Source organism: Tasmannia lanceolata, unplaced genomic scaffold (genome assembly GCF_043159265.1).
Source record: "Tasmannia lanceolata isolate RefF3 unplaced genomic scaffold, GAP_Taslan_0.1 ptg000023l, whole genome shotgun sequence".
In the NCBI taxonomy this organism is placed as follows: Eukaryota; Viridiplantae; Streptophyta; class Magnoliopsida; order Canellales; family Winteraceae; genus Tasmannia; species Tasmannia lanceolata.
The window spans coordinates 14456724-14470628 of NW_027518700.1; the positions used below are offsets into that span (position 1 = coordinate 14456724).

General features: G+C 39.0%; 1 protein-coding gene across 1 annotated transcript; it reads left to right on the forward strand.

Annotated features, from left to right (window-relative positions):
- Positions 1-371: 371 nt before the first annotated feature.
- On the forward strand, positions 372-1271 carry LOC143855851 (uncharacterized). Its single transcript, XM_077365903.1, has one exon. The coding sequence runs from the start codon at positions 372-374 to the stop codon at positions 1269-1271; it is 900 nt and encodes a 299-aa protein (XP_077222018.1).
- The last annotated feature ends 12634 nt before the right edge of the window (positions 1272-13905 follow it).

Here is a 13905-nt window from a genome sequence, read left to right on the forward strand (position 1 = left end):
CAGTTAAAAAAATATATATATATATATATATATATATATATATATATCTTGATATTAAATGTGTTGTTGTTATTGAATCAGCATGGTACCGCCTAGGAAACCTCATACTAAGAAAATGAATCAGCTAAAGGAGAACTCTCAGGGATGATTTGATAGAAGGGATACCTCAGGAGGAGATAAGAAGTCAACCAGTTGTGGAATGGCCTCATAGAGAATAGCCATCTGCTTTGTAGCAAGCTGCCCCTTACCCTACCATACATCAAGAGAGTAGAGTGGAGGAGCCAGGCAATGTACGATAATTAGTTCAAGAATTAGTGGGGTTTGTTCGAGAATAGAGATAACTACTTCCCTCCCAGTCAGATGCTCAGGACATGCATAGTCATGATATATCCGAATTCATGAGACTGGCTCCCAGGATTTTCTTAGGTAGTGGTAGGGCTCATGATGCAGAAGCCTGGATGGAAAGGGTAGAAAAAGCATTTCGTGCAATGAATTGTAAAGATGACGAAGAAAAAGTGAGATATGCAACATACATGTTAGAAGATAATGCTCTTGATTGGTGGGAAGGAATTGAGAGGGAGAATGCAAGTAAACCAGAGTTATTCAAGTGGCAAGATTTTTGTAATGCTTTTTACTCTAGATACTTTCCACCGAGTATGCGCCATAATCTAGTGAGGGAGTTCATGAAGCTAAAGCAAGATGGGAGATCGGTTGAAGAATATGAGACTGAATTTGATAGGTTGGCTTGGTTCGCCCCTACTTTAATAGTAGACAAAACTACTAAGATGATTTGGTTCAAGGAAGAATTGGAATCCTACATTCAGATAAGCTTGGCTTCAGTGAAATCCACTATCCATGATGAACTAGTGGACAAGACAAAGAATGTAGAATTAGTTTCAAGAAATAATAAAGATTCAGAAATTAGAGATCAAAAGATGAAGAGCAAAGATGGTAGTGCCTCTAGAGGTCAGAGTTCTCAGGGATCTATGAGATTCCAGCCATATGAGAGGCCACATAATTCATCTGGGTCATGTGGTTCTCAGTGGCGCCAGCCCAGTCAAGGGATGCAGAGTAAAGCCACTTCGCGTCATAGGCCGACAAGTGTTGTCTGTGGGAAATTTCATCGCACTGATTTGTGTAGGCATGCAACGGGTGCCTGTCTTAGATGTGGCGAGCAGGGCAAAAAGATTGGTCAGTGTCCGATGAGGAGCCAAAGCCTAGGTCGGTACAAAGGCCCTAGATTCTTAGAGCCCTGCCAGTCTCTACGATGAGGGCCCCATTAGTTCAGACACCGAGAGCTTAGTCAGGGCGTACTCCGTCAATACAGACATCAGCACAACACAGACATCATTTGCTCAGTAGCCCGGCAGTGGTAGATTGCGTACAAAGGGTAGAGCTTGTGCCATGACTTAGCATGATGCATAGCCATCCGGAGCAGTTGTACCTGTCTGTTGCTTCTGGATTTGCGGAGGTTATATTTGATCCTAGTGCCACTCATTCCTTTGTATCTTATGTATATGTTTCTAGTCATGCTTTACATTCTGTACCTTTGGACTATGTGTTATGTGTGGTTAAACCGGTAGGCAATGAATTATTAACCGACCAGGTCTGCAGGATGTGTACTATCAGAATAGTGGAAAGAGAATTATTTACAAATTTAATAATATTAGACATGCGAGATTTTGATGTGATACTGGGGATGGAGTGGCTATCTTCTCACATCGCTACTGTCGATTGTCGAGCAAAGCGAGTGAGTTTTTAGATTCCAGGAGAAGAAGAGTTTAGATTTGTGAGAAGCGGTGCTTATGCTTCCCCAAAGATTGATTCAGCCATGAAAATCGAACGTTTAGTCAGGAAAGGGTATACAACATATTTGGTTGCAGTAGTAGATAATAGACAAAATGAGTTGAGTCTAGAAGATATACTAGTGGCGAGGGAGGTTCCGATGTCTTCCATGAAGATCTCCCTGGATTGCCTCCAGAAAGAGAGAATGAATTCTCTATTGATTTAGCTCCCAATACCGCACCAACCTCTAAAACTCTATATAGAATGGCTCCTTCAGAAATGAAAGAACTGAAAGGACAATTGCTAGAATGATTAGAAAAAGGGTTTATAAGTCCGAGTGTGTCACCTTGAGGAGCACCTGTGTTGTTTGTGAAAAAGAAAGACGGTAGTATGAGACTATGCATCAACTACCGTGAGTTGAACAAGGTGACGGTGAAGCATTAGTATCCTTTGCCTCGGATAGATGACTTGTTCGACCAGTTACAGGGCGCACAAGTCTTTTCGAAGATTGATCTCCGTTCTGGTTATCATCAATTGAAGATTAAGTTTGAAGATATGTCAAAAACGGCATTCAAGACCCGCTATGGGCATTATGAGTTTTTAGTTATGCCATTAGGTTTAACGAATGCTCTAATAGTTTTCATGGATTTGATGAATAGGCTGTTCAGGCCCTTTTTAGACAGGTTTGTGGTGGTATTTATTAATGACATTCTTGTTTATTCTGGAAGCTAGACTGAGCATGAGCAGCATTTGAGAGTGGTACTTGAGACCTTGAGACAGGAGAAGTTATTTGCAAAACTGAAGAAATGCGAGTTCTGGCTGAATAGTGTTGCTTTTCTAGGGCATGTGATATCAAAGGAAGGAATATCTGTTGATCCTCGGAAAGTAGAAGCCGTAGTTGATTGGAAAAGGTTGAATAATGTTTATGAGAATCGTAGTTTCCTAGGATTAGCTGGGTACTATAGAAAATTTGTGGAACATTTTTCTCGGTTTGCCGCACCCATGACTCGGTTGATTCGGAAAGGAGTCAGATTCGTGTGGTCTAAAGAATGTGAAAAGAGCTTTCAGGAGTTGAAAACAAGGTTGATATTGGCACCCATCCTATCTCTTCCAGTTAGTGGTGAAGGTTTCACCATTTATTGTGATGTTTCATGAAAAGCTCTAGGATGTGTTTTGATGCAGAAAAATAAGGTGATGGCATATGCCTCTTGTCAGCTGAGGCCGTATGAGGAAAACTAACCTACTCATGATTTGGAGTTAGCGGCTGTTGTATTCGCATTGAAGATTTGGAGGCACTATCTCTATGGAGAGTCTTACGAAGTCTTTACTGATCACAAAAGTTTGAAATATATCTTCACAAAAGAATTGAATATGAGACAACGAAGGTGGCTGGAGTTGATTAAAGACTATGACTTGACTATAAACTATCACCCAGGTAAGGCAATTGTGGTAGCGGATGCATTGAGCCGGAAATCTTCGGCGAATGTCGACGCTCTATTTACTTCTTAGAAACAAATCCTAGAAGATATGAGGAGTATGAGTCCTGAAGTGTAAGATCATGGGTCTGGAGCCCAGTTAGCTAATTTGCAAGTTCGACCCTCATTATTAGAACAAATTAAAGAGGCTCAATTGAATGATCCTCAGTTGCAGAAAATTAGGGGGGGAGTGGAATCTGGCCTTGTGACAGAATTTTACATACATGATGATGGTTCTTTTAGATTTAGATACAGGGTTTGTGTTCCTTGTGAAGTAGGATTGAAAAGAGAAATTTTAAAGGAAGCTCATTGCACAGGATATACAGTACATCTTGGAGGTACAAAGATGTACATAGATTTGAAAAAAATACCTTCTGGTGGAATAATATGAAAAGAGAAATTGCCCGTTTTGTATCTAGGTGCTTGTCTTGTCAGCACAGAACATCGGAGACCAGCAGGTAAGTTGCAGCCTCTTCCCATTCTCGAATGGAAATGGGAAAGAATCACTATGGACTTTATATCTGGATTACCTCAAACACCCAGTGGCAATGATTCCGTGTGGGTAGTTGTGGATAGATTAACAAAGTCTATCCATTTTCTAGCTATCAAGACAGATATGACCCTTGACGATTTAGCCAAGTTGTATATTAAGAAGATTGTTAAATTGCATGGGACGCCAGTATCCTTTGTGTCGGATAGGGACACTCGGTTTAGATCTCAATTTTGGGGAAGCGTACACCAAGCTATGGGCACTTCACTTGACTTTAGCACTGCATTTCATCCGCAGATAGACGGGCAAAATTAAAGAACAATTCAAATTTTGGAGGATATGCTTCGAGCATGCGCTATCGACTTTAAGGGTTATTGGGATCGTCACCTACCCTTAGTTGAGTTTGCGTACAATAATAGTTATCAAGCCAGTATTCAGATGGTTCCATTTGAAGCCTTGTATGGGAGGAAATGTAGATCCCCCATATGCTGGAATGATATGGGAGAAAGAAAACTCATTGGTCCTGATTTTGTACAGGAAACGGTTGAGACAGTTCAGTTAATTAAGGAGCACCTCCGTGTAGCCCAGAGCAGGCAGAAAAGCTATGCGGATGTAAGGAGGCGTGAATTAGTGTTTCAGCCTGGTGATAAAGTATTTCTTCGGGTGTCTCCAACAAGAGGAGTTATGCGATTTGAGATTCGTGTAAAACTCAGTCCTCGGCATGTGGGCCCTTATGAGATTCTAGAGAAAGAATGAAAGGTAGCTACAGACTTGCATTACCGCTCTCTTTCTCTCTCTATTGTCCATAATGTTTTTCATATCTCCATGCTAAAAAAATATATTCCTGATCTGAGTCATGTGATAGAGATAAAAGAGATACCGCTTAAAGAAGACTTGTCATATGAGAAGTTTTCACTTCGCATAGTAGATAAAAAGAACCAAGTTTTGCGTCGCCGCACCATTCCATATGTTAAAGTGCAGTGGCGGAACCATTATGAGAGAGAAGCAACCTGGGAGTTGGAGGAAGAGACAAGAAAGAAATATCCTTATCGTTTTTATGACCCAGGTATAATAATTGTTTTATCTTAAATTTCTAGGACGAAATTTCTTTAAGGAGGGAAGAATAAAATACCCGAATTGCCCTAGGTCTTGTTTGTAGTTGTAAATATAAGAGGGGGTATTTTTGTCATTTAACATCAGCTTATGTTTTATAAAACCAGAACCTTCTTGTTTCTTTGACAGAAACACTGATAGAGGGTTTGATGGAGAAAGAAAAAGAGAAGAGGAAAATTTTGCTGGAGAAGGGTGCACGAACACCCGATTTTTTTCGTTGGATGTAAGATTTGGGTTGAAATCTTTGATTATCATCTAGAATATGATTTCTTGTTTTTCTAGGGTTTTATAAATTGAGATTTTTGCCTATTTTTTACACCAAATCTTTTCCGGTAGATTTCCGGTGGCTTGGTTGGATCCGTTGGAATCGTCTTCTCACGATCTATCCAACGAGTCCGGCCTTGGGCAATTCCATCGGCTGGTTAAGAAATCATAACCTTTGAGGGTTTTTGGGGAGAAAAATTATTATACTTCTAAGGAATCTCTGATTTAGGCTTTGTGTTGTGAAATTGAACCCTTCATAGTATGTTATAGCTTGTTATAATTATTTTTAATTTGTATAAAATTCTTTATGCAGATAATTGAGTAGTTGTTCGTAGAGGTTTGGGAGTACTTATACTGTAAGTATTTAGCCTAACTTTAGCGGCTATCGCATGGAAATTTTTGAAAAGATTTTGCAAATAAAATTATTCTTTGAAAAATATGATTTAGCATTAGATTTTGTAACTCTATGTATATCTAGAAAATGAATAAGGTTAACATTTTAGTAATGCCACTTGTGTCTGGCTCATGATGGTTGTTGTGTCTGTACTCCCGCCAATGGGATGGTACGTGTGCCCGTTTATGTCAAAGGAGGCTAAACATTTGACCATGTCGACTTGTATCTGATATCTACTGCAAAAGCAGTTCTGTTACCACCTCCTAGTACATGAGCATTATTTTGTCACTATACATTTTATGACATGTACGGGTAATTCTGGTTTTGTATTTCAAACTCTGTATGTACCCAGTAAATTCTGAATTTTCGAAAATATGATTTTCTATTCTGCATTTGTTTTCTGCATGCCTAGACTTAGCTTTAGTTGAGCTATATTATTTGCTGGCTTTCGAGCTCACTGTGGTTTATAATTTTTTTTAGGCTCCGAGACTGATTGTGGCTAGGGATCCACCTTGTACTGGTGGGATTTTCTGGACTAGGATATTTGTGAGTTTTTCTGACATTTTGGGGTTGTGAGTATGTTTTTTTATAGATAAACTAATGTGGTATAAAGTGTTTCGAGATCTGTAAATAAGAATTTTGGTAGTTGTTTGTATATAAAGCTTTAGAAGATTTAGTTGCTCTGAATACTGCCCAAGGAAGTTTTGAATGTATCCTTGATGTTATATGAATGTTTTATAAAAAGGCCTTGTGTGTATGGGAGGTTTTATTTTGGAGGTACGTGGCGCCTGTCGTGCCTTTGGTTCGGGGGCGTGACAGTAGCCTTTCTTGAATAAAAAGAAGTAACGTTTTTCAGAAATTGTGTTTTTGTGCACAAAGGAGGACTATCCTTCCCTCGAAGCGGATCAAGAAGCTGATCTTCCCTCCAAGAAGATCAAATCTGTTGCGAACCGATTTGTGTTCGTAACAATTTCAGATTTAGATCGGATCTGAAATTTTTTCATTTCGCTTTCGCCATTTGCCCTGCGTAAAAATGATATGAGCAGGATAATGCAGGAATTCCAACTTCAGCCGTCCTAGAGTAATTAAGTTCTCGGTGATGCTTCAGTTGTGACTTAATTTCAGATATGGATAGATGGAAGAACTAGCTTCAGCCATCACTAGTTCCTGCTAGTAGTGATAATTCAGACCTGAATAAGATCCTCAGGAGCTAGATTTAAATGATCTTGTATTTTCATGGTCGGGTTTCATTCGATTATTTGTAATGCTGCATCTCTGAAGCCCTTCCCATGTTGAATTACCTGCAATACCAGTTCTAAGGATTTTCTATAGCTTTGGATAGCAATTTGTTGAAAGAAAAACCCCGCATGGCAGATCTGATTTGTCAAAGACAGTCACTGTACTAAAATGTAGTGTTCGAAGCTAAATTATGGAAATTGCTCTCTCACACAATTTTAGTGCAGCGAATTCAAATCGATCAAATCATAAGAAGGTCACCTAAATATACTTTTGTTTTCTGGTTTGATGGGTTGAGCTTTTCTTTTTTCAAATTCAGAACACCTTGGTGGACTGATTGGAACCAGGAGTGTGTTGAAAATTTGGGATGATCCAATGCGGAGTGAGTAGAGTTTCAGATTCTGCAAGTTTCCACTTGTTCCTTTTTTTCCCAAATTAGCTCTGAGCACAGACTAAAAGGCCCGAGACTTCCCTTGTTTGGTGAGAATGATAGTTAAAATTTCTGCCCACCAATTGTTTGTTGGATCTCTTGCAAGAACCCTTAGCTTGTAGTTAAGTGGCATGCAAATCAATAAGCTCATTGCACAATGCTGCTGGTTAGTAGTTGGCTACTAAATTTTGCTGTATAGTGGGTTGCTTGTGTATCAGGCACAACTTGTGTCAAAGGAATGAAGACAGGAAAACATTACTGTGGATCCTATCGAAGTAACAAAACAAAGTAGCCCTCTCTATGCTTCTTCCATTTTCTGTTCTATCTTACATCTCAGCATGCTATGATCGATGCTAGAGCCACTCTATGTCTAGCATGCCAGTTGCTACCATTGAAGAGCCATGGTTAACAATGTTAAGGGTAGTGGAATGCATTAACCTTGTGGTGACCTTATATGATCCATGGTTTCAAATTTCAGTTTCGGAATGCGTTTCGGTCCTCACCGAAACCGAAATTTCGAAAGAAATCTGACAAAATCGAATAAAAGAATATTTTATCTCGTACAGAATTTCGGTTGAAATTTCAGTAATTTCAGTAGAAATTTCGGGAAGATATTAAATAATTAATAAAAATCGAGATTTTTGGGTGAAATCTCTTAAAGTTCCGAAGAAATTTCAGGATAAGCGTCAAAAGGCAAAATTTTGAAATTTCAGTCGAAATAATCGACCGTTTCGGGTATGTGTGATTTCGGATTTGGTCGACCGAAACCCAAAATTTAAAACCATGATATTATCTACCTTCATGAATGCCAATTGCAAGGGATGGATCTTTAAACCAACCAATCAAAGGGAACCGTTTATTAGCATTTGGAAATCTGAATCAAGATGGGCACATTGGAAATGGTTTACAGGAATGCCCTGCTCTAATTTACTTCACCTTCCCTCTCTGTGTATAAGAAATTGAAATAGCTGGGTACTACATGTTTTTCTGAAAGTTATACTCTTCCATTGTATGTGGATAGATCCCTCATAGATCTTCATGTACATAGATATAGCCTAATAATCAAAAGAAAATGATACCCTGCTTTATAGATGGAAACGGCTATTGAAGTTAAAATGGAGACTTGTATGCCTGGCTAGATGAGGATGCTCATATGTTAATATGTGAAGCCTTTGTGAGAGAAAGATCCCATTCAGTTCTCTTTGCATAGGAATAACATTGTTTCACTCAAATTCATGTCTGGACGAACTCACCAAACGAATTGGAATTGCCTGCTTGTCATTTGTCTTAAGTTGGATGAAAGATATCAAGGTTTTTGCATTTTGATGCCTCCCCAGGAACTTTGACAGTAGATTTGTGACTATAAATCACATTCAAAAGCTTATGACAGATGCTATATGAGCCATTGGTTAGTCAACAAATGCTAGAATTCAAAGATCATAGTGCATGCTGAAACTGAGCAATAATATAGCCTGAGCAGAATTCTCTTTTCTATTGTGACCGATCACATATATGCCATGTGCATGTTGCTGGAATATTTTTCTCTCTTCATGAGCAGCTGCTTGTCATTGACTTTGAAGCCAATTGAAATGCCATTGCCCTTTTGCTGTTTGTAAATGTCTTGTGAAAGCTCTCTTTGTAAGCACCTGCATCAAAAGTGCTTACAAGGACTTTGAGAACTATTGCTATTAGTTTGGTGACACCTAAGCTTGATCTAAGTGAAGCATTCTTGTTTTATTTTAAAGTGCCTCAGACCTACATATCACATGAGGAGACTGAATGAATTGCTAGTTACCCTCGGTCATTGCTAGTCTCGGTTGGCTTTCATTAAATTGATTGCATTGTCTTTTGTATGTAGATGGTCGATTCTTCAATTTTCCAAATTGGTCTTTTGTATATAGATTGTCGACTATTCAATTTCCCAAATTGCTCCGGTTTACCAACTTCATCGGTTCTAAATTGGAGCAGCGATATACCGTAAATCAGTTCTCATAAACCAGATCCATTTCAATTAGGGCCTGTTGGGATACTTCATCCATTTGTATTTTGATTTGGATTTGAGTTTTGGATACAAAATACATCCATCATCTTCATGAACATGTTTAGAGAGAGAGAGAGAGAGAGAGAGAGAGAGAGAGAGAGAGAGAGAGAGGGAGGGAGGGATGTCTCGCTGCTGCCGGAGCAGTGTCGAGGAGCAGCGACGGTGAAGGAAATTGCCATAAATATTGATGTCCAAATAATGTCTTGCAGAAAAGATTTGAAAATCGGAATCTTTTTCACCGTTGTAGCTGATTTGGAAATTTTTAGGATCTGATCCAGTTCAAAATGTCAACTAAATCCAAATCTAAATCTTGTGGGTATCCAAATGTGGCCTTATAGAAATTTGAATTTTAGAACTTTGTGTTTAATTGTGGGGTATTGGAGATGGTGAAATCAGAATTCTGCTACTAGAAGAGATTCGTACCAATGTCCCACAAAGCCTTCAAATGTGAGGAAAGTTTATACCAGTACTTGATTGGCTTAATCCTTCTGAACAGTTAGGATCCCATTCTGATTCCAATTGGTGGTAACTCGGTGCAATATGAATTTGGAGCTTCGATTTGTGGCGTTGATAGTAGTTAGTGTTCATCAAAATTTGAGGAGTCATTCTCAGTTGGGAGTTGTAACAGTGACATAGGACATATCATAGTTGCCAGTGAGTGAAGCGAGTACGTGAAGCGATGTGGGGAAGCGGAAGCGGGAAGTGAGGGCTCTAGGAAAGAGAAAATGCGGGAAGCGAAAAACACGAAAGAGAGTAAATAGGAATCGTGTGGGAAGCATCAATGGAACTCAACATGAAACATGTAATAAACCTCATTAGAAGTGAAAAAGAAGTGCATAGAAAGAGTTGGGTTAAATTAGGGTAGGGAGGACAGGTTAATATATGTAAGAAGACTTCGCAACTGATTAAATTTTCGATGATTTTTTAAGTTTTAAATACACTCTTCACGATCAAAAGGAGAAAAAACTCTCTTAGAAAAATAATTACTTAAATCGGAAGTTTACTATTAATTAGGAGGAACCACGTCCACACGCTTCCTCTAAATTTGAGAAGAGAGAAGAACTAAGCTTCCGAAGCGAGTTCCAGGGAAGCGAGCTTCCCATCCAACTAGGAAGTTTCCGGTAACTATGGGACATATACACAAAAAAGTCCTTAAAAGGATGGTTAGGAGCATCAGAAATGGATCTCTTGTTGCTAGAAGTACAAGAATTATATCTTGTTGGAACTTGTAAGTGAGCCAAGGATAGTAAGAAAATCATTATGTATTTCAAGCATTAGTGGAAGAAAGTAAAGTCTTTCTTAGATAGAACACTTGCTTATGAATGATTCTTTGGCCCAAGATTCTGCAACATGGAATTTGGAACCTTCAGTATCATAGGATCTAAAGTTGGCCGAAAGTGGCTCTATGGTTGAAACTTTTAAATGCACCATAGAAGAGGAACCCACACCCCTTGATTTAGACATGCAAATAGATGGGACAGATATTCAGGACAAGCTACAATTCTCTTACATTTAGTGCAATCAAATATTTGATTTGTGACGAACCCTCAGAACTTCCAGCCAAAATTAAAAAATGACAGTTCTGTTTCCCATAACAGTGCTAACTGCCAGATTGGTGCATCAATCCTTGGTAATCTATGTAACCACAACAAATATATATGAGCATCAAAGTATCAGATTGTTCAAACCAGTAATAGAAAAATGCATCACGATGTTGAACTGGATAGAGTTGGGAGCTAGAAGGAAAATAGTAGTCTTTCTGGACTTTTTTGGTGCCCAAACCAGAGCATATAGTTACAAGAACCATGAAGAAAACTACTTACATCAGGATGAAAGAGTCAGCTAATGGCACTCTCTGTAGCTGAAATCAAGTTTAGAACTCTCTTAACTTTGGTGGAGTACTTGACTGGGAATAGGAGCAGTAGATGGGATGTTTTGAGGGTACCTTGGAAATGGACAGTATGCCCGAAGCTTGAGGACAAGATTAAGTAGCCATGGTGTGGCTTGGATGCTGACCAACGATAAGGATTTGGCTAGACATGGAACACAGGTCGTGTGAGTGGTGTTTATGTGTAACATGCAGTGTACAAGTGTGTGGAAGTGTTGTAAGTGTGTGTGTGTGTGTGGGACATTTTATCTGTTATCCACGTAGGGGCTGAAATTTTTCTATAAGTAGGGGCTGAGGTAGAGTTTTAGTTAGTTTTGAAAATGTAATTTTTGGAGACTTGGAGTTTGGAGAGATCTTCGAGTTGTTCCAAGGAAGGAGGAGGAGGTTTCCATCCATTAGAGATTTCCACCGTCATGGCACGATATGGATTTCTTCTTCGGATCGTCGGTTCATCTTGTCAAGTGCAAGATCCAACACCTTCATTGTGAGTAAATCTTGTCAAGTGCAATATCACATGGAGTTTGTAATTTCATTTTCCTATACCGGGAATTCTATCCATTTTTCTATGAAATACCTTTCTTTTCTTCATTTCTACCCTTAGATCTATGGATTTTCAGGTTATAAGATTGTGGCTGGTAGATTTTATAATTCATCATAGTTTGTTGAGAGAATAAATTTTGAGATCCCCATTTTAGATATTCCAGTCCATAAATTTCTTGCAAATCAGATCTCTTTTCGTGAAAATTTTTGCACATTTTCTAGATTTTAGATCTAGATTGGATCTGAAAATTTTTGTTTTGCTATTGGCTTTTGCCCTGTGTCATTACGCCATATGAACAATCTAAAGAAACTTACTGAATGCATCTATAAAATGAACATAATATCGAGATCCATAAATAGAGGAAACAAGGGTTGTGCCCCAAACACTGGAATAAATCAGACTTAAAGTAGAATATGATCGTTGATCTGTCAGGAGGAACATAAGACGGCGACTCTTCCTGAACTGACAAGACAAACAAAGCAATACTTAGTTATTGGACCTAGTTGAGAGCCGAAACTGACCAAGAAGACAACGAACTACACACTATGAAGGGTCCCAACAACCATATTGGTTTTTTAGTTAGTCATTAATTATTATTTTTTTGTAAAATCATGTGGATAACTACTAAGTATAGTTTGCTTGAAGTAGGTGACTTAAATGATATTGTTTCCTATCTAAGATAATGATGTAGTGCCAGCATGGCAGCCATGTCAAGCCTATGTGTTTTTGGTGGAGTTCCAAGGTGCAATCCTGCAGTAATGTTGCTGGCCCATTTTTGAATCTCTTTTTTGGACCTCTAAATGCTAGAATTATGAAAAGTGGAAGACTACAAAGTTGTAGGTCTCTTTGAGATCTTTCCAACAAGTATTTGTGCTTGAAAATTGGACAATAGGGTAGAAAGTTATGGCAGTTTTTGTTGACTGTGTCTGTGGGTTCCCAAAACCGTAAAAGTTAGTGAGTTCCTATGCAATTAATGTTATGTTAGTCTCTAAGCTAACTAATGGAGGAGCTTGAACGAATTTGCTTTGGTTTTCTTTTATTTCAAGAGTTAGAAACTATCTTGAGAATGGATTTTTGATGTTGATAAACTTATGTAATTGATGGAATATCAATTGGGTTGAGCATTGCTCCCATTTTCTTCTTCTTCTCTTGTTGTGTTCCTGATTTCTATTTTTCTTTTTCTTCCCTCTTAAGCACCCGCATTCTCTGGTATCAATGCCATCATTACTCTCTTGGGATAGCTTCGATTTGATTGTCATGGCGGCACGAAGAGGTAGAGGAAGGCGTGGTAACCAAATGATGGAAGATTTGAGAGATGAAAGAGATGATGAACTTCAAGCACTTCGAAGACAAGTTGAGCAACTTACCATGCGACTTGAACGGCAAGAGGCTCATAGTGAGCGTGGTAGATCAAGCTGTGGAGGTTCTAGTGATGAATCCAATGTGAATCCCTTCGCCAATACTCGTGAAGAGGCTAGGTTGGGAAGGTTCTATCGTGATTTCAACACCGTCAAGATTGACTTGCCGGAGTTCCATGGTCGTCTACAACCCGAAGAGTTTCTTGAATGGCTTAGTACCATTGAGAAGTTCTTTGATTACAAGGAGACACCCGAAAGCCAACGTGTGAAGCTTGTGGCTATAAGGCTTCGTGGCTACGCTTCAACATGGTGGGATAAGGTTCAAGAGATGAGAATCTGCAAAGGAAAGCGTAAGATCTCTTCTTGGGAGAAAATGAAGTCAAGGCTTAAGGAGAAATTTCTTCCGTTGGATTTTTCTCAAAATTATCTTTTCTCAATTCAACAACCTACGCCAAGAATCCAAGAGTGTGTTGGACTACACCGAAGAATTCTACAAACTCATGGCTCGTAATGATATTCAAGAGGGTGAAGATCAACTTGTGGCAATGTATGTTGATGGTTTGAAGTTTTTCATTCGTGATGAGGTGGAAATGCACCGATCATTGAGCGTCAATGATGCTTATCAACTAGCCTTGAAGGTAGATGCTAAGCTTTCTCGTCGTGGTGCTAAAAAGTATGTGGATGTTCGTAGTCTCTATCCTTCTTCTAAAGGTGAATCTTCACATGTGGAGGTACAAAGTCAAGGTCTGAATATTTCAATAAAAATTCTACAAAATCAGCCCCTACACATCAAGTTGGAAATCAACCCAATCGCCCCAACAATTCAAATGCTTGTTTCAAGTGTGGTCAAGTTGGCCATCATTTCAAAGATTGTCCAAAGAGGCAAGTAG

Excerpts from the sequence above, each read along its gene's own strand:
- LOC143855851 (XM_077365903.1), top strand. The coding sequence starts at position 372 with ATGCATAGTCATGATATATCCGAATTCATGAGACTGGCTCCCAGGATT.